At 49.4% G+C, this 17,771-nt stretch overlaps 1 protein-coding gene and 1 long non-coding RNA gene across 4 annotated transcripts; one reads left to right on the top strand and one right to left on the bottom strand.

Annotated features, from left to right (window-relative positions):
* Positions 1 to 4,206: 4,206 nt before the first annotated feature.
* LOC116216924 lies at positions 4,207 to 5,455 on the top strand. The gene is made up of 3 exons (XR_004160603.1): positions 4,207 to 4,295; positions 4,955 to 5,007; positions 5,367 to 5,455. It is a non-coding gene; the product is annotated as an uncharacterized LOC116216924 (long non-coding RNA).
* Positions 4,938 to 9,986, bottom strand: LOC104912126 (type-1 angiotensin II receptor-like). Of its 3 annotated transcripts, XM_019618116.2 has the most exons (3): positions 9,661 to 9,986; positions 7,909 to 9,487; positions 4,938 to 6,304 (listed from the first exon to the last, which is right to left on the bottom strand). In XM_019618116.2, the coding sequence occupies exons 2-3, from the start codon at positions 7,923 to 7,925 to the stop codon at positions 5,614 to 5,616; spliced, it is 708 nt and encodes a 235-aa protein (XP_019473661.1). In that variant the 5' UTR covers positions 7,926 to 9,487; positions 9,661 to 9,986; the 3' UTR covers positions 4,938 to 5,613. The 3 variants fall into 3 exon arrangements, with proteins under 3 accessions (XP_019473661.1, XP_031410496.1, XP_010713386.1); XM_031554636.1 differs by having other exon boundaries at positions 7,909 to 9,986; XM_010715084.3 differs by lacking the exon at positions 7,909 to 9,487.
* Between the last annotated feature and the right edge of the window lie 7,785 nt (positions 9,987 to 17,771).

The following is a 17,771-nucleotide window of genomic DNA, read 5'->3' as shown; positions in this document are numbered from 1 at the left end:
TTTCTCTTTGTTTTTGGGCCCATATTGAACATACCCTCACTCACTGTAGCCTTGGACTTTTGTTACTCTGCGATCATTGCTGTGCTTCCATTACGTTACAGCATTATACCCCTGTTTGGACCAAAAGTTTAAAGAAGAATCATAATGTTAGATTTAATTACATGTTTCATGAGTGCCAGCATTTACTTGGTACAAAACAAGTGGGACAGATCCGTTCCGCTGCCTTGGCTTTGCAGCAGTGCCATGGATGATCTCAGCAGTACCTCCACGGGGCACGGAGGTGGGCACTCAGCCCTGGTGGGGTTTGTTTGGCAGAGCTGCAGCATGCACAGCTCCAAGCTGTGGGTGCACAGCAGGGCTGTGTTCTCCCCTCTGCCCCAAGCTTGTTTTCCTATCAGAGGGCACCACGTGTGGCTGAGAGAAGCAGCACTTGAAGAGATGCAGAGCCCAGGACAGGTGGAGGTAGGCACGGTGGGCTCTCGCTGCTAATACCTTCAGGGCTATTTTTAATGTGATCTGGGAAGAATGCTGTGAATTAAAGAAAATCAAGCCAACATCTATTACAAGGAAAATAAGTGGTCATTTTCTAGATGTTTTTAAGCACTAGTGTCAAAATGTGCCAAGATAACTCAGTGTTTCCTGGCAACATAATTTACTGGAGGGAGCAAAAGGCTTTGGGTTTGATCCGATGCTGTGGGTCATGCGAGGTCTAAATTCAAGTCTTTCACTTGTGTCATCAGTGCTTGAGAAATCAGATCTCTGACAGATGACCTCTGTGTGGTACAGCACTTCCTTGTCTGATTCCTTCTCAGAAATGGCTCCTCAGACTGCCAGCAAACTTTCTTTGCAAGGATGAAGGCATGAGAGAGGCTGAGCTGCTGCTGTAACTACAAAGTGAGGAATATACACTCCTTATCTGTGGCAGTGCATTTTAGCAGCACTGTTTCAGCCTTTCCCACGACCTGGAAATCTCCCTCTTTGTGCATCATTCTATATCTATTCCAAATTTCCTTTCATTCTGACTTGCTGCTTGCACAGTGTGATCACAGCAATGCAGCTCCCACTCAGCCTGCACTTAGAGCCCCAAATTGCCCACATCTGTCAGCTGCTGTCCCCATGCTCCTCAGTGCAGCTGTGCCCCCTGCCCTGCTGGATCCTCCCTTGCTCTCTTGGAGCTGTATGCTGGAATTGCTTATCTACTGCTGGCTCCAGGCCTCCCGACTTCAGCAGCAGCCAGTGATGGGCTCCCCAGGGATTTCACAACCTTACCCTACAGTGGGGCTGATGTGTGTTTTGCTGCTTGGCAGGTGCTCAAAAAAACGAGAGCTTGGAAAACCTTTAAAAGCGCTGCAATGCTAATTCTTTTTAGAGCTGTGGGAGGATTCTAGGCTGGGTGCCAAGGTGCTGGCTTTGAGTATTTGGTGCCAAAGCACACCAAATGCAAATGGAAGTTCTGGTGGCCGTGTCAGTGCCTGCCTGCAGCTGCCAGCCTGGTGCTGGGCTGTGTTCTGCCCTTTGTCCCTACCACCCTTCCATAGGGCAGCGAGGCAGGGACGCATGCTGTGGTTTGTCCTATGCAGGTGGTGGTGCCCCATCCCTGGAGGCACCTGAGCTCAGACTGGAAGGGCTGTGAGCACCTGATGGAGCTGGGGAGGGGGAGGGTCCCTGTTCATTGTAAGGAGTGGGACCAGAAGGCCTTTAAAGGTCCTTTCCAAATCAAACCATTCTGTGGTGACTGCAGTGCCAATGAACGCAAGGCTGTGAGTGCTGTCTGATTTCACTGCAGAAATAGCCCTGAGCTCTTGACAAACACAGAGCTGGTGCAAAGAGCAGCCTGACCTCGTGGCCACAGCCCTGTGAAGGAGCAGCTCATCAGCCCACACCACGAAGGGAGTTCACCCTTCAAACACAAAAGAAAAACAAACCGAAAAATCCCACATATATTGGCAAAGCTTGGAGAAATCCCCTTTCCTGCAATGGTTTTGAAATCTCATGTCAGGATGCAAACGGAGGCAGTGCAGCAGCTGTCATCAACCAGAGAGCTGCCTGGGGATTCCCAAATGCAGTTCCTGCTGATTTGCTCTGATGCTTAAGGTGTTGCCCCAGGGACAGAGCTTTCCTGTGGAGCATCCCCCTCTGCTTCAGCCCAGTATCTGGAGGAGTGCAGGAAAAGAGCCTTCCATAACAGGAAAAGGGGCTCCTCTCCCCAAGCTGCCAAATTGTGCTGAACCCACGTGCTGACCCTATGTGAGGCCTGGGATTGCTGAGCCCCCTGGGGGCTCTCTGCTGACAGGGGAAAGGAAATGTTTTATATTATCAGTTCTATCATCCTGTGTAAGGTTTGTTTCCTCTGTGCTCGAGGAGGTGATGAGCGGTGGAGGAGATGGGGGCTGCTGCAGTGTGGATTTACCCTCTGCTGTGCGAATGTAGGGCAGGAGATGCACATATGTGATTTTTCTCAGTGTCTCCATTTGCCTAGCAAGAAGTCAAACGTGGTCTAAATGTTCCCTAATAAAAATCATGCTGAATTTTTTAGCCCTTCTCCCACGGTGAGTTTATGGTCTAACACAGGACCTCTGTTCTTCAACTCGTGACAGAGGGAGGAGGTGAATGCTCTGCTCCCAACGGTGTCCTGCAGGCTCTGAAATGAGAGGTGATCAATTCTCTGACTTCAGCACAGAAGAGAAAACCCCCACGGGGCTGTGATGGTGGCTCTCCCTGCAAACCCATCAGGGCAGAGCCATAGCAATCAGAGCGCCGGCAGCAGCCGCTCTTATGGGGCTGTGGTTACTTCTGCAGAGGGATGGATGATGGTCCCTTGGCTTTTGTGTTTTACTTTGGTTTATATTTCATTTGTTGGAGCCTCTTTGAGAGATTAATTTGCCTTTCAGGGAAATGTGTCATTAGCAAATAGCGCAAGGAAATTTTGGAGCCATGGGATGACTTGTGTGTATATCCTCAGGTCTCCGGCAGGAAAAATCACAGAAGAGTTCATTGCTTGCTAAAGTGCACGAGAGCGGGCAGCAGGGCGGCATCGCTTTGGCTCTGGCAGAGATAACCTGGCTTTATGCTTATTTTCAGACAAGTGTCCAGGAGTAACTGCTCAGCAACTAAAAGACTCCCTGGAGGAGTACCCAAGGTGATATTCTGGGGTACAGACCATGCTCAGTCATGCTGGAGTTTGACAGTAACCAGCACTGAGCCCTTTGATTCTGTAGGGAAGAGCAGCAGCATTAGCATCAGCTAACATCCATGCTTACAGTCACTGGCTCGCTCACATTATGGGAATGAGTAACTCGGGAGGGAGAACTGTGCTGAGATCCTCAGCTCTCTTTGCACACCCTTTGGAGGAGGGTCTTGTTCAATGTTTTGCTTTTCCAAAGCATGTGTATCCTTGGTGTTTCTGAATGTCAGAATGACAATTCTTTAGACAGGGGGACGAGCAGGCTGTGCTGTGCCAGGGGAGGTGCACTGTGTGAGGCATAGGGCTAAGCTCACAGCCAAGTGCCTCACATGCAAAAGGAAGAAGCACGAGAAGAGGCATGGGAAGCATCCTGCCCCCGGAGGGAGGTTGCTGTCCAAATTTCCCATTACAAAATGGTGGTGTAACAAAATCTATGAGAACACTGGAATACTGAGCAGTGTGCGTCCAGCAGAGGGTCTGAAATGCAGCAAGGGATGCCAGTGATGGGCAGCCCTGACTCTCACTGTGTTCAGGAGCACTAAGTGCCCTGAGCCAAGGACCCCACTGCTGCCAGCACCCGCACGTATTTCCGCTTAGCTCTGTTTTCTAAGGCTACCAGGTGCCAACCTGTCCCTGCCACAGCAGACAGCAGTGGATGCCCAGGGCAGCCTTTGAGCAGCGTGGACTTGCTGGCGTCTCAGCACAATTATGAAGTCTCCATCTCCAGAAGACAACAACATCCTCTTGTGCTGCTTCCTTGTTTTTTGTTGCCGCAGCCTTTTGGGTTTCATTGAAATGCTGCCACGACTGGCACCGAGTTTGTCAGACACTGGGTAGACACCCAGAAGATGAACCCATGGCAATCATTTTATTAATCATTATATCCAGGTTTAAAGCCTTGAAGATAAAGCAAGAAATGAAGCTCGCAGACTCCGAGAGCCACAGAACCGACCTGGTGGGAAAGCAAAGCAGGCAGTGTGGTTTCCTGGGAGGAAATCTGTGCTGCTCCACAGCTGCTGCGGGGGTAGTGCTGCTACAGCTCTGTGTCCTCCTGGGCAAGAGCAAAAAAAAGTGCACACACAGTTTGGTCTTAAGAGCCCAGCTTCCAGCTGTAAGTAAATTCTTGCTGCGTTTTGCTATAGGCTGCCTGCTTTTGGGTGCTGTCTGAGCCCAGTTGTGCTCAGTAGCTGCTTTCATTGGTTTCTTAAGGAAAAGATGGTTGGTCTGAGGGCAAAACAGCTGTCACAAAAATCAGGCTCATAATGCTGCTGCCAGGTGGAGGGTTTGAGACTTAAAGTTCTGTGGGCCTTTTGTAGCAAGGCTCTGATCTGCTTGCAATGGGGCATGGGCTGAGGGAGGAGCTGCTGAAAGCACAGCAGTAAAGGATCCTCAGAAAGAACGCACGTTTCTAACAACCTGTGTGCTTTAACAAAGTTTTATTGATTAAGCACTTCAGGTTTCATTTCTCTTTAAGCTTTCACAACTAGGGCACACCACAGGACAGCAAGTTATTAACTCCTCCCTGCAGAAGGAATCGGCTTTGTTAGGCAACGTCCTAACTGATGGCATTGCAGCAAAGCTCAGTAAGCAATGTGGTTTGGTGCTGCCCTGCTTCGCCGTGAGCCCTCTGTGCTTCTGGCCCCGTGTTGTCCTCATTCCTGCATGCAGTGCCTCTGACACCACTGGTATTTGTTGTAATGGCACTTAGGCTGATGCCTCTGTGATTTTCTTTTTATAATAACTGTATCATTGCTTTTTTTTTTTTTTAAGTCTATCACTGCAGCCAAAGGATTGGATTGTTGTAAAGGATTGTAGCAGCTGAGGTAAGAGCTTGGTGCTTTCATTGCTTAGAGCCAACCATGCCATTGACATCACCTCTGCTTGCTTTCTGATGGAGAAGCAGAGATCTGGGGGGGTAGCAAGGACTGTGAATGAACACAGATTGCAGAACACACCAAGGTAGTTTCATCTCTCAGACTCCCCTTGTCTCCTGATCCCACTGCTGAGCCCCATGCTTCACCTGAGTTAGAGATTGCAGGATAATGGTTTTAATATACAATTATACAGTTCTTGGCTCAACGCATCCCTGAGTAAGCCTCTAAGCATCATTTTTTATATAAATATATTTTGATTGCTTCACTTCTCACCGTCCTTCACGAGATGTCATTTGTTTTGCCTGCAGAGCAAACAGACTCCAGACTGAGAACACCCACTGTGGGACTGTGTTACTCCACAGGACAACCTATGGGTTCCAGGTCTCCTCAGGCCCCCACGATCCTCATCACCAAGCTAATAGCATCAGGAAGCAGGACAGATTTGTGCTCCAAAACACGAGCCCTGGCTTCCTGGTTGTTGGAAGGTTTTCAAACCGTTTGTGTTGGAGGGTCTTCTGCCTGGTATTGACGTGCTGCTCCCTTTGGCCATGCCCGCTACTTTGTTCTCACTGAAGATCTGTTGGACACGCTGAAGAATATTTTGTAGTAGATGTAGACATTGACGATCCTTAGAAGGATGCCCAAGAGGTAGCTGAGGGCTCTGAGGAGGGCTGCAGCCCCACTGGAGAGGGGGAGCAACCAGGCAGTGAGGCCGCAGGATGGAGAAGTGCTGCTGGTCAGGACATCATCAACCTGCAGCAGGGTGCATTCAGCAGCAACCAGCAGCCAGATAGCTTTGGAGGTCAGCCTGGCATTTCTCACCGTCCGCAGGCTGCGGGACTCCATGGGGAAGAAGGTGATGAGGTATGCCTCCATGGCCACACAGCTGAGCAGCAGCGCACTGATGTGCGTGTTGGCCACCAGGAGGTTCTGCAGCAGTGCTGGTGTGAATGCTGTGCGTGGGACAGCAACGCTGGAGGTCCACAGGAACAGCTCAGCAACAGCACTCACAAAAATGAGGAGGTCTGCTCTTGCTAGGCTGGAGATGAAAACTGCAGTGGATTTGGAGGAAACTCTGGAGGAGTGCAGGATGAGCATCACGTACCCGCTGCCCAGCACACCCAGCAGGGTGCTGATGGCGTTGGAAGATGACAGGACGAGGTACTGGATGTACTTAAGCACCAGGTATCTTCTGAAATCCTTCATGTGGTCTCTCTCCCTGGAAATGCCAGCTAGGGAAGAGCACCTGGAATGCATATAAAGAAGGTGGTTACATGTAAGACTGGTGGGATACGTTCCAGACAAATGTTGTGTGCTTGCACAGACTCACTGCAGCACTGCTGTGGCATTGCTTCTTACCCAGAATTGCAGTCATTCGGTATGTGAAATCCTCAAAGTGCATCAATTATGAAAGAAATGGCCTACAAACCCAGGGGATCCTAGCATTTTCTCGTAATTAATGCAGGGAACTGTAATGACTCTGGGCAAATACTGGGAAACCAAGGTCAGAATAGTGCTACTTCCATTATGCAAGTTTTTGTTTCTAGCTTGCCATAGTGAGCCAACAGTTTAGCAGTGAAGAATCCATTGCCTTCGAAACTGGATGAAGCAATTTCAGAGATATTCATGATTATCACCAAGAAGTCCTTAAGGACAAATGGGAAAAACTCCAGAAAACTTGGAGAAGAAAAGCAGGCCTTGTTCTGAGGGAGGAGCAAGAGGGGCCCCTTCCCAGCAAACTGCTGAATAAACCAAACGTGTCATCTGGGTGATGGAGTGGAGGTAAGGAAACACAATGGGGATTTCTCACAGGTGAAGTATATTGAGTTGGCCAAGCTCCCTTCTCTAGCAGGGTGATGGACCCTGGGGGAGAAAGCAGTCGGCAAGTCTATTTACGTATCTATATAAAATTCAAGATATATTCATCTTGGATTTTCTTAAGACTCTCAATATTGTGTTATGAGGTATCATACAAAGGAGTAAGCTAGGCAATGCAGACTAGGAAGAGCTACAATTAAGTCATGCCTAAGGGGGATGGAAAAATGAGAGGCTAATTATCAGAAATTGTAGGAATGATGTATCAGAGGAGGATCTGCAGAATAAGGAACAGAGCTCACACTTATTGAGTTAGCTTATGAAGTCTGCTGTAACACGAGCAAGAATGCTGTAACCATTTGTGAGGCCAGCAGTCTGAGAAAGGTATCGACTGCTGGCAGTGTTTGATGTAGATTGAAGAAGATGAAAGAAAGCTAAAACATGATTCAGAGCGGAAGGAGTCGGCGTTGCACAGCCTGGATTAGAAGAGATGCTCATTTGTTAAACTGCCCTGATGTCAATTAAGATCACAGATGAAGGAAATGGCATTGTTGCTCCCCCTGGCAGGAGCACCTTGGGGCTTGTACTGCATGCAAGGCTTTTCCTGTAGTTACCCAACAGTCCTGGGTGGCTGCTGTGGTTCCTGCCTGATTTTTGTTTTCGTGAGACAATGCCAAAGTGATAATTCTGTGTAATTCCTGAGAAAGGCCCTACACGAGCCAGCATTTGTAAGGATGGGATTCCTGTTGCTTGTTGAGGCTCAATTACTCATCCAGGTTGACTCATCCAAGATCCATGGGCGCCTTTTCTTTTATGTACCTGAGCCAACTTGGGGGAATCCTTTGCTGAAGAGGTAGGAAAAACTCAGCTGTACTGCAGCTGAATTGGGATTGGTTCATCTTACCCTCATTTTCCACGGTGATTAACTAGAAAAAAAAATCTGTTTTCTGTCAAAAGCAACATTTCTCTGTAGTTCAGTGCTCTCTCCATTAACACAAGGGTCTTTGCCAGCTCAGTCCTTTACAGTCCACTAACCTGCCAAGATGTGGCATCGCCTCACTGCTGATGGAAGTAGAGGTGAAGAGGAGGGTTGGTCACTGAGCGTTGGTTTGACCATTTGCTTGGACAAAAAGCATTGCAGGAATGAGGATCTGCTGTTGGAACAAACCCTCCCAACCTGCAGTGTGAAAGCTTGTCCTTCTGGCTGCTGGTGGAGGAAAACCAAACTGTGCCACGTGTAGCTCAGCTCTGCTTTGTTCTGTTACTCAAGGAAGTTCCTCCTTGTTGGGCTGGCTGCTGGAATCATTCAGGTTGGGAAAGACCTCTAAGATCATCAGGTACGTTAAGGATGCTTTTTTGACCATAAATTCTTGCATGATGAAAAGTCCCTGTAACCTGGCTGCTGCATGCAGGAGATCAATGTGTTTGGCCAGAGGACTTCAGCTGAATTCAAGGCTGTGGTTCCCAGAAGGAAGGCAGCAAACAAATCAGAACTGGTTTGGGCGGTTCAATGAGCGAGGGAAGTGTGCAGCTCCTTGACCTGGGGTTTTACATCTCCTCTGGAGAATATGGAGATAAACATTAACTGGAAAATAAACTGAACCAGAAGGAAGGCTTGTCATAAAGCCAGGCTGCTTCGATCTGTCTGTCCATTCAGGAATTTCCTCAATTTTTTTTTTTTTTTCCATGCAAGTTTGAAGGAAAGTGACCCCACTGAGTGGATTTACAGCAGATCTTCATCACGCCCACGTGAAGCATTTCAACACTGAGCTCCTGGGCACTGGGTTCTATCCTTCACCCTGGGATCTGGTGATGAGCCACGGCCCCTCCCAATGATGGGTGCTGCCCAGGGATGCTGAGCAGCCGGTGCAGCCGGGGGCTGTGCTCAGAAGCAGCCAGACCAGATGGTCAGGAACTCAGGGTGTTTTTCACATCATCTCTTCCTGAAAGCTTTACATAACGCTGCATTCCACATAAGGTCGCAGTGGGCTCTGGAAAGGAGTTGCAGTTTCCCAAAGGATGATGCCTTCCCACTGTCCATTTGAGATGTGCCCGAGGTATCCCTCCTGCCCTGGGAGATGGGGCCACTGTGGTTGTCTCTGTCTACTCCTTACGTGCTGTGATTTGGTGCTTTCAGCTCCCACCCAGAATGCAGCAGAACAAGGTTCTGTTTCCTCCCTTGCCTTGGGCATTGGGATGTTTATCTCTCAGCAGCTGGCTGGTGGGAATGCTTCTCCTTCTAACTGAAGAACTGGGCAGAAATCAGCTGGGGCTGGGAGACCTCCAAGTGCTGCTAGGATGCACTGCTCCAGTAAATGGAGCAGAGCCAGGCGATGCTCCTGACACAGTGCGGCCCAAACTCTGCCAACTGTGAGCTCAGGGCTCTCCAACAGCTCCTCATGGTTTTGTCCCACATCACCCAGTGCTGCCTGGGGGCAGTGCCATTTGGGCAGGTTCTGTTCGCGCTGTTTCAGACTAAGCCTCAGCCCATGGCACGTTTCCATCCGCGCTGGTTTTTCATCTGTACCAGAGTCGTCCTCCTGGGGTGCTTCACAAATTCCAGTGAACAGTGACTTCCACAGTCCTCTTTCTGTCCTTGTTATGTCGCTGTAACCTGCGAGGTAAGTAAAAATATCCACTGCTTTCAGGCAGAGACTTGTTCCAAAATTCCTCTTGGAATCGTGCCTGAGAACACACAGAGGAGGAGAACACCCAAAGCACCACCGACCGCCCTGACTGCCATGGGCTGTGTGAGCTTCCACTCCATTTAAAAGCCAAAATACTTACATTTGCTGAACAAAGCAGCCGGTGCTGGCTTTCCCCATCACCGTGTGCTGTGTGTGCTCCGCAGCAGTGTGCCGTTCCCTTGGCTCACTCCCTGGCTTTTATAGATAACGCCGTGCTCACACCACGTCAGAGTGGGGTTTGCTTTGCCAGGCACCATCCCAGGGTGATTTCACAAGAGACGTCGCCTGAATCACGGCAGTATGAACTGCCTCAGCACTTTCAGCCGTCTGGAAAAACTGATGCCCCGTGTGGCAGAGGAGTCCCAGACACTTCCTCAAACACAGCCACAGCTGGAGCGGATTACGGGGGAGCGTGGGCTCACAATGTGTGAGCTCTCACACGCTGGCTGTGAATATGAGATTCTTGTGAGCGCTGCAATGTAGCTGGAGCAGCACAGCAGCCAGCCCCACCGGGCCGCCCTGATGTGTGTTTGTGTCGGTGTTGCTGGGGTTACCTGGGTGTGATGCGGTGATGCTGACATCGGCCTCCACCTGTTGTTCTCTGGGGGTGACACGGGTTGAGAAGGGGGTATTGATGTGGGTGAGCCCTGTCGCGGGGCTCGGTGTGGAGGGGAGAGGTGTCCCTCAGACATCACAGATAATAGCAAATCCCACTAGAGAAGTGGATATTAGCAACAATTCCTTCTCCAACAGAGAAGGTGATGCACCAACACAGCCTGCCCAGGGAGGGGGGGCACCTGGAGGTGCTCTGGAACAGCAGGGATGTGGCACTGAGAGATGTGGGGATGGGTGCAGTGGGGTGGGCTGGGGGTCTGAGAGGGCTTTTCCAACTGGAATGATCCTATGAGCACACAGCATTGCTCCCAACCCATCCCAAACACCAGGCTCACGCTCAGAGCTCCTACATCAAAACGGGGAATTAAAGGTGCTGATGAAGGCTGTGCTGCTTTGTGCCCTGCGAGCCCGGTTTTGTGTTTTGTGCTTTGAATTCTATTTGGTTTTGTGTTTGGTTTTGATAAGAACGTGTTCATTTGTGCTGCAGGGGTTGTTACTCTTCGCAGCGACCGTTCCCATTTCATTTGAGCATTTTGCTTGTCAGGATGACAGAACAGAATTTTCAGCTGTGAGACCACGAATCCAGCGGGTGAGTCACACGCTTCCCCAGCACCCTCCCTGTTCATAACCTCTGCCCGTTGTTGGAAAGATAAAGCAAATCCCTCCGCTCCTCCCAGCGCCAAGGTTCCTCCCCCAGCCTGCAGCCCCGCTCACTCCCCACCCCCTGGATCCAGTCAGTGTCCCCTCCTGCACCCCAAAGAAGCCCCAAGAAGCCGCCTCACACCGACCTGTGTGCCAGCACGACACGATTTCCAGTGCTTTTCCATATCCTGTTTGTTTTGTGCTGAACCCTTGTTTGAGTGCCTGGCCAGCTCTGTACACTGGTTAACGCTGTTCTTCTCCTTTCTTTCTTTTGTTTTCCCTTGGAGTCTGGAATACGATTAGATTTCATTAGAATTCAACAGTAGGTAAGAAAACGTCAATTCCTCTGCCCAAAGTGCTCCTCTTGGCTTTTCGAACCAAAGCATTTCCAGCGCTGTTCTGCTCCTGCTCCTTCCCCTCTCTCACTGCTGACCCTCTCCCCTGCTTTGTGATGCCCCCCCCCGGGGTTCTGCCCATCCCAAATAATCCCATTCCTGGTTTCTTCCCCTTCATACCATGCAGAGTTCATTTTTGAGGCAATCCAGTGGAATGATAACACCTGCATTGCTCGAGTGTTGCTGAGGCTTTTTCCCAACATTCTTGAAGAATTTGAGGAAGCTGCCGGAAAGCAGTTTTTGTTTTCAATAACTCTGCAGCTCCATTCTATGAAACGAGTCCGAATTTCTGTTCTTTGGTGGTTAACCCTTCCTCAGGTCTTGCCAACACCACATTCTCCATCCATCTTCCTTGCCCCCTATGGGATGCTCACCCCCTCCCCACCCTGAGGAGCAGCAGGAATGCTTTATGTCTGTGCCTGGGTAAAGGATAACATGGAGGATAAGGAATAGTTGTTTTCTCTGCTCTCTTGCCTCCGTTCTCCATTTTTGCAGTAAGTGGCTCAAATGAATTCTTGGCTCCTTTTTGCACAGCTGATAGGACAGGTTTCTCTATGGGGGAACGGTGAAAAGATTTATGGCCTCGTCTCTTCTGTCTAAGGAATTGAATGGATCAAGATAGGAGGTCAAATGGACAAAAACGGTGGTGAAGCACAGAAGTGGAGGAAGAACTGAGATGCATGAAGGTTAATGCAAATCTCACTTGGTTTTGGCTTGCTTGCTTCCTTCCTTTCTGCCTAACCAGCATTTCTAATTCTGAAACAAGAGCAGAGTGTTGGGAAATGCCTCCCCCCAGAGCACAAGCAGCAGGGAGGAGATTCCCCTTCATCCCTGCAGCTTTGGGAATCCTCTGCTTGAAGCTGCACGTTCTCAGCTGATGACTTTTCCAGGTGAAGATGCAGCAGCCCTGCAGTGCTGGGATCACAGCCCTGGGCTCTGCTCTGTGCAAACCCCTCCCCAGCACTCACACCCATTTCTTCCCATTCATCATGTGGTTTTCTGCACGCTCTCACTGCCATGTGGGGCCCAGAGAAGCAGAGCAGAGTTATTTGCTGCAGTTATTTGTCCAGTGCTTTGTCTCAATTCGATTTTAACCTCTCCTTGTAATGAGTTTTCTCCCTCCTCCAAGGCCCACTCTGGAAGATCTCCTTGTGGGTGCTGACACACTGGAACAGGTTGCCCAAGAAGGCTGTGGATGCCCCATCCCTGGAGGCATCCAAGGCCAGGCTGGATGTGGCTCTGGGCAGCCTGGGCTGCTGGTTGGTGACCCTGCACACAGCAGGGGGTTGGAACTGATGAGCATTGTGTGCCTTTGCAACCCAGGCCATTCTACAATTCATCCTGCAGATGGCTTTCTGATAAGCATCCCCTTGTTACTTGCCTTCACTTACCTCAGTTATCGTTTATTCTGTGTTCTCTCCTTACTTCTAACTTTCTTGGTGGTATTTTGTACTCACACACTGAAGGATTTGCAGATTCAGTCATCCAGTCTAACTTGTATCATAAAATGTGTGAAGGGTTTTGGCTTTGTTCTCTGGGAAGGGATGCATGAAACAACCAGGAAGAATCCATGGTGCATTTTTACCAGATTTTCCAGGAAAACGAGAGCCAAAGCCACAGCCATCTGCAAGAAGTTATCCCGTGTGCTCTGCCTGAATAAGGGAGTCTCAACGTCAGGCCAAGATACACCAAGTTCTACTTTCCTCTTATCTTCTGCATTTCATAAACAACTCAATGAAAAGTCTTGTGAAACTTTCAGTTTCATCTCAGATGGTTCTGAATCAGGGGAGGCACTGAGAGCTCATTGTTCTGCAGGCTGTTGGGTTCGCTTTCTGCAGAACACCAAGGGTTGTCCAGCTGGTGTCAAAAACCCTTCGTTCCTTACACCTGAGTTCCTCACTCAGTGTGAAGCATGTGACAAAGACAGCCAAACCACATCCACATCCCCCAGATGTGCAGCAACAGAGAGGCTGAGCTCGCTTCTGCAGTCTCAGGAGGAATGGTGCTCGGCTCCGGAGCAAAACCCTCTGTCCCTCCCATGTTGTCATTGCTTCTAGCAGCAAACCAGGGCAGTGTGAGTGCCTCTCGGAAGCAGGAATGGCCACAGAACTTCCATTCACCCAACGCTTTCAGGGAGATGTGAACTGGGATTTAGCCATACCGCTGGGAGCAGTGGGTCTGTGCAATCCCTGCTTCATCTCAGGCATCCTGGCACCCCTCATAGTGCACTGAAAGGAACGGCTTTGTCTGTGCCCACAGCCTCCGGGTCCTTTCCCCTGCGAGGCAAAGCAGCTCTATTTCCAGCCATGTTTGGTGGTGTTTTGCATTTAACTTGTTTCTTCCGAACGTGAAAAAAACAGCATTTGCTGTGCTTACGTGCTGCACCGGATCTCTCTCTACATATGTCTGTGTGCAGCACACAGCTCTTCTCCCTCCCGCTCTATGAAGTGACTGCAGTTCTGGCGAAGGATCAGCACTGATTTCCCAAAAAGTGTCTCTGCTCCCCCGGAGTGCCTGCAGGACACACTGCTGCTCCTCCAGATTTCCTTTGGGAAACGGTTCCTCCACAAACACTTGTGATGCTTTTCCTGAGTATGACTCCAATTTCTATTTTTCCCTCGATGCAGAAGCGAGGTCACATCAAAGCTACTGTAGGAGAAAAAGTATTTTCAACTGTGTTTGTCGACTTGGCGTTGGGTGTTTTCCAAGGCCGTGATGGTCTGAGGTTGAGATTTTCTTCTGTTTGTTTTCTCTTTAGTTGGTTGGCTTTGCTTTCTGACATTTGGGGATTGTTTTCCTTTCTTTCTTCCTTTCTTTTTTGAGAAAATTGAGTTTTGTTGAGTCTCATCATCTGGAATGGGAAATTATCATTGAGTAGGAGTGACAATTTATTGGAACTGCCAATTCAGTTCTTCACTGGAAGCAGCCCTTGGGATCTGGGCATGATGCAGGCAGGTGAGCTCAGCAGAGTGACATTCCTGTTTCCAGCTCCAGGAAATGGAAAATTTGCTCAGGTCTTGTCAAGTTTTAATTGAATTAGATCTAAAAATGTGCCCTAAGATTTCCTATGCAAGAATTAATATTTCCCTTCCAAAAAACACTCTAAAGAAGGCAGACAGCCTGCAAGGGCACAGGACAATCCTATGGGATCAGAAGGAAGAAATCCTCCTGGCCATAAACACGTGGACACATCTGGTGACCCCGTCCCTCCTGCCAGGATGGGAAGGCCACGTCTGTCCCATTCAACAGAGGCATCTCATGTATTTCTGTAACCAAACGCACATTGATTGACCTGGAGTCCTGAGCCACCAGAAGCACCGCCAGGATTTGTCCCCATCCCGATCCCTGTGCCTACAGGGATCTCTACAGAGCCGCTTTACTGCGGGAAGCTGAAAAAGGAGCAAAAGGAATTCCTGGCACTGCTCTCATTGCTCGCCAGAAATCCGCTTTGCTCGTCCTCAGGCGTCGCGGGGGAAAGTTGGTTGTCAGAAATAAACATTTATTATGCTTCTAACAAAAGATCTGAAGGGCTATTTACAGCATTGTTCTTGTCTGAAAGAATGAGAGGAGGAAATGATTCTGTGCTCCTCCGTGCAATTCCCATCTTAGTAGATGTGTTTTATTTGGACAGATGACAGGCATTAGTGAATTGTTTCCTACAGAGACAACACAGATGGGCAAAAGGAACTTAGTTAACCAAGAGAACAGCGTAATTGCACTGGTGTCAAACTCACTGGAAACCCAAGAAATATACATGGGAAGCCTCACTGTCCTAAGGGAGATATTCAGGCCCATTTAAGGCTCAGATTGTTTAAATGTTGAAAAATTGGCCGTTGTCCCTCATTGTCAAGATTTCTTTGTGATCTTATTTAATATTTTTGATATTGGAGATGTAATTATGAGCAGGCAGGTTTAACCTGGCAGCACACAGCCACACGTGAGCATGGAGAGGGGAGAAATCCCAAAGCCAGCTGTGGACAAATGGCTGCACAGGCAGCGCAGTCATGGATGGATCTGTGGCTGGATCTGCCCCATCTGTCAGGTGTCACTGTGCTTTCCTCTCAAAGGCAGCCCCAATGTGTTGTTTTTCACGTCAGCCATTGAACACAGCTCCCACATGGAGCACGGCTGCTCCTTCTGAGCAATCATGGGGTTATATACTTCCCCTCATGGGGAAAAGGTGGGTATGGTCTGCTCTTGTAGAGTGAGGAGGTGATTCAGGATGGGAAGACAAGCTGTGTCTGACTGCCTCAGCTGTGGGTTGGAGGAGGGGAACCCCTCATCTGAAGCCTTTCTGGAGTGACCAAAAGGCTGCAGAGACCTTCATCCAGCAGAGCTGAGTGCTGGAGCTGGAGGCACTCAGATACATGGAAGGAAGGATACAGGTAAGGGATTTTTCCATGGGGGACAGAGCTGTGCTGGGGGATGTCCATCACACGGCTGGGGCTAACTGAGATGTGAACTACTCTGTACTAGCTATGTAATGTGTTGGAAAGGCTGAGAAACTTGTATCAATTAAGATAATGTTTCACTGATGTAGAGCTGTGCAGCCAGGAAATTCCCTGCTGTGCTCTCAGCCATCTGCAGCCTTCCCACCTCCTCCCCAGAATCAGGGCTTCTCCACAAAGGACCTGCAGCTCTCAGTTCTGGAGGCAAGCCCATCCTTGGGAGAACTCAATGCTTCGATTCCCATGAGCATCCCCAGTTCACAGTAATAATTAGTGTCCTTCATGGCAAAGACAGAGCTCAGGGGGTAAATGGCTAGGGAAGCTGTGGTTGGGATGAAAAAGGTAAACTCGGTCTGCAGTTCTTGCTCTGCACCTCCTCCTCTGCTCATCCTTACCTCTGTTTCTGTTGGGTGCATGGATCCCTTGGGTTATCTGCAGATCTCATCTGAGTTCACAATCCAAACCCACAGAAGTCATTTTGGTGTTGGGGGTTTCACTGTGACCTCCCCCGGGTCACCCCTCTGCAGCAGCCTGGAGCAGAGGGGAGAGCAGGGAGTGCCAACAGTGCGGCAGGGTTTCAATTGGGATGGGGCAGCTGTGTAGCTTTTGTGATTGTAGGTTTTGTCTGCTCAGGGTAATTCAGGCCATGAGGTCAGAGAAAGTTGGTGTTGGGTTTCTGGGGTTGTCTCTGAGCAGATCATCCGCCTATCAAAATTGATACAAGAACTGGAGAGAGTCCGGGGGATGGAGTAACTTATCTGTTAAATCAGGGAATTACCAGGCTTTTGGTTTTTAAGGCCACATCAGTGGTTTGCAGAGGAAAATGGCTTTTTCTGCCAGCCCAGATGGTAGGGAGAGGTGCTGCCTGCCCGTGAACATAACCCAGTGTGGGCAGCGCTGGTGTGGGGGTGGCACTGAGGGCTGCCAGGGGAAGCAGAGAGTTCTCAGCCTTTAATTACCACTCGCTTTCCTCCTGTCTGGAGGAGGGGACTGCAATGTGTGAAATGCTTGGTATGGGAAGGCAGGCTCTGCATCTCACTATTGGAGTCCTCTTGATATTTGCTTGGACCAAGGAACTCCAGGGGGAAAAAAGATGAAAACTTCTTGTAGAGCTCAATATGGCACCCGGGACACAGCTGAGGGGACAGGAGCAGTCTGTGTGGTTGGAGACAGGTGCTGGGAGCCCAGCAAGAGCTGAGAAGGTGTCAGACCTTTCAGTTCCTTCGTAACCCCAATTAAGTGCAAGTGTCTGAATAAATAGCCATTAATATCAATCCTCCTCGATCTCGGAATGTAAGTTAAACAGAACCACGGCTGATTCATCTTGCAGTGCTCAGATTGCCCAAAAAAGGGCAGTTTTTGTGATGTTGGATGGTCTTTGGGGGAAAGTCAGCCATAAATCTCAATTGTGTGGACAGTTGGCTGGGGAAGCTGAACATCTTGAGGAGAGGCTGGCAGTGGCTGCAGCCCTGTGTTCATCCCAGAGCACAGCGTCCCTCTTTGGCCCGGTCCCATAGAGCTGGTCCGGTTCTGCTGCACGAGCAGCCACAGAGGTGAGTCCAAACTACACCAGCATACTTGTATCTGTCCACATGTGCCACGTATTGCAAATTCAAAACAGAAACTAAAAACTCCCTGCAGTCTTAAATCAAAACATCAGGACACTTCTGTTTTGCAAGAGTAAAACCTCCACAGGTATCTGCTGGACAAAAAGCACTTCAGATCAAAGCAGGGTATGCTATTTTTCGTCCCCTCCACAGGAGAGTTTTCCTCTTTCAACAAAGTCTTTGCATCTTCAGCCATGTTCAGACCCACAGAAACAAACGCATCTTTGTATTTCTGGTGCTGCTGCCAGAGCTGGGGCACGCACACCTGGAGATGCTGTCACACTCACATCGCACAAGTGACTTTAAATGTCAGACATGCAATTTTTGTTCACTGCAGGACACCTTTCCTAGCTTGGCACCACCCAAGTTCATTAAATGGATGGGGAGGAAGCACCCAGCTTTATCAAAATGGGACTTAGAAGATTTGGTGCTAAAGAGGGTCAAGAGCAAAAGGTTCATCTTTTGTGCTGTGGCTTTGCTTCATTGTGCAGCCTATGCTGTAAG

This window comes from Meleagris gallopavo, chromosome 9 (assembly GCF_000146605.3).
Source record: "Meleagris gallopavo isolate NT-WF06-2002-E0010 breed Aviagen turkey brand Nicholas breeding stock chromosome 9, Turkey_5.1, whole genome shotgun sequence".
Taxonomy (NCBI): Eukaryota; Metazoa; Chordata; class Aves; order Galliformes; family Phasianidae; genus Meleagris; species Meleagris gallopavo.
The sequence above is the reverse complement of the archived record's forward strand: the minus strand, read 5'-3'. Positions and strand labels throughout refer to the sequence as shown.

Bases quoted from the DNA above. Each gene is read 5' to 3' on its own strand.
- LOC104912126 (XM_010715084.3), bottom strand. From the start codon at position 9,698: ATGGGGAAAGCCAGCACCGGCTGCTTTGTTCAGCAAAT. The intron at 6,305-9,660 runs GTAAGTATTTTG...TATGCATTCCAG, and splicing joins GGCTGCTTTGTTCAGCAAAT to GTGCTCTTCCCTAGCTGGCA.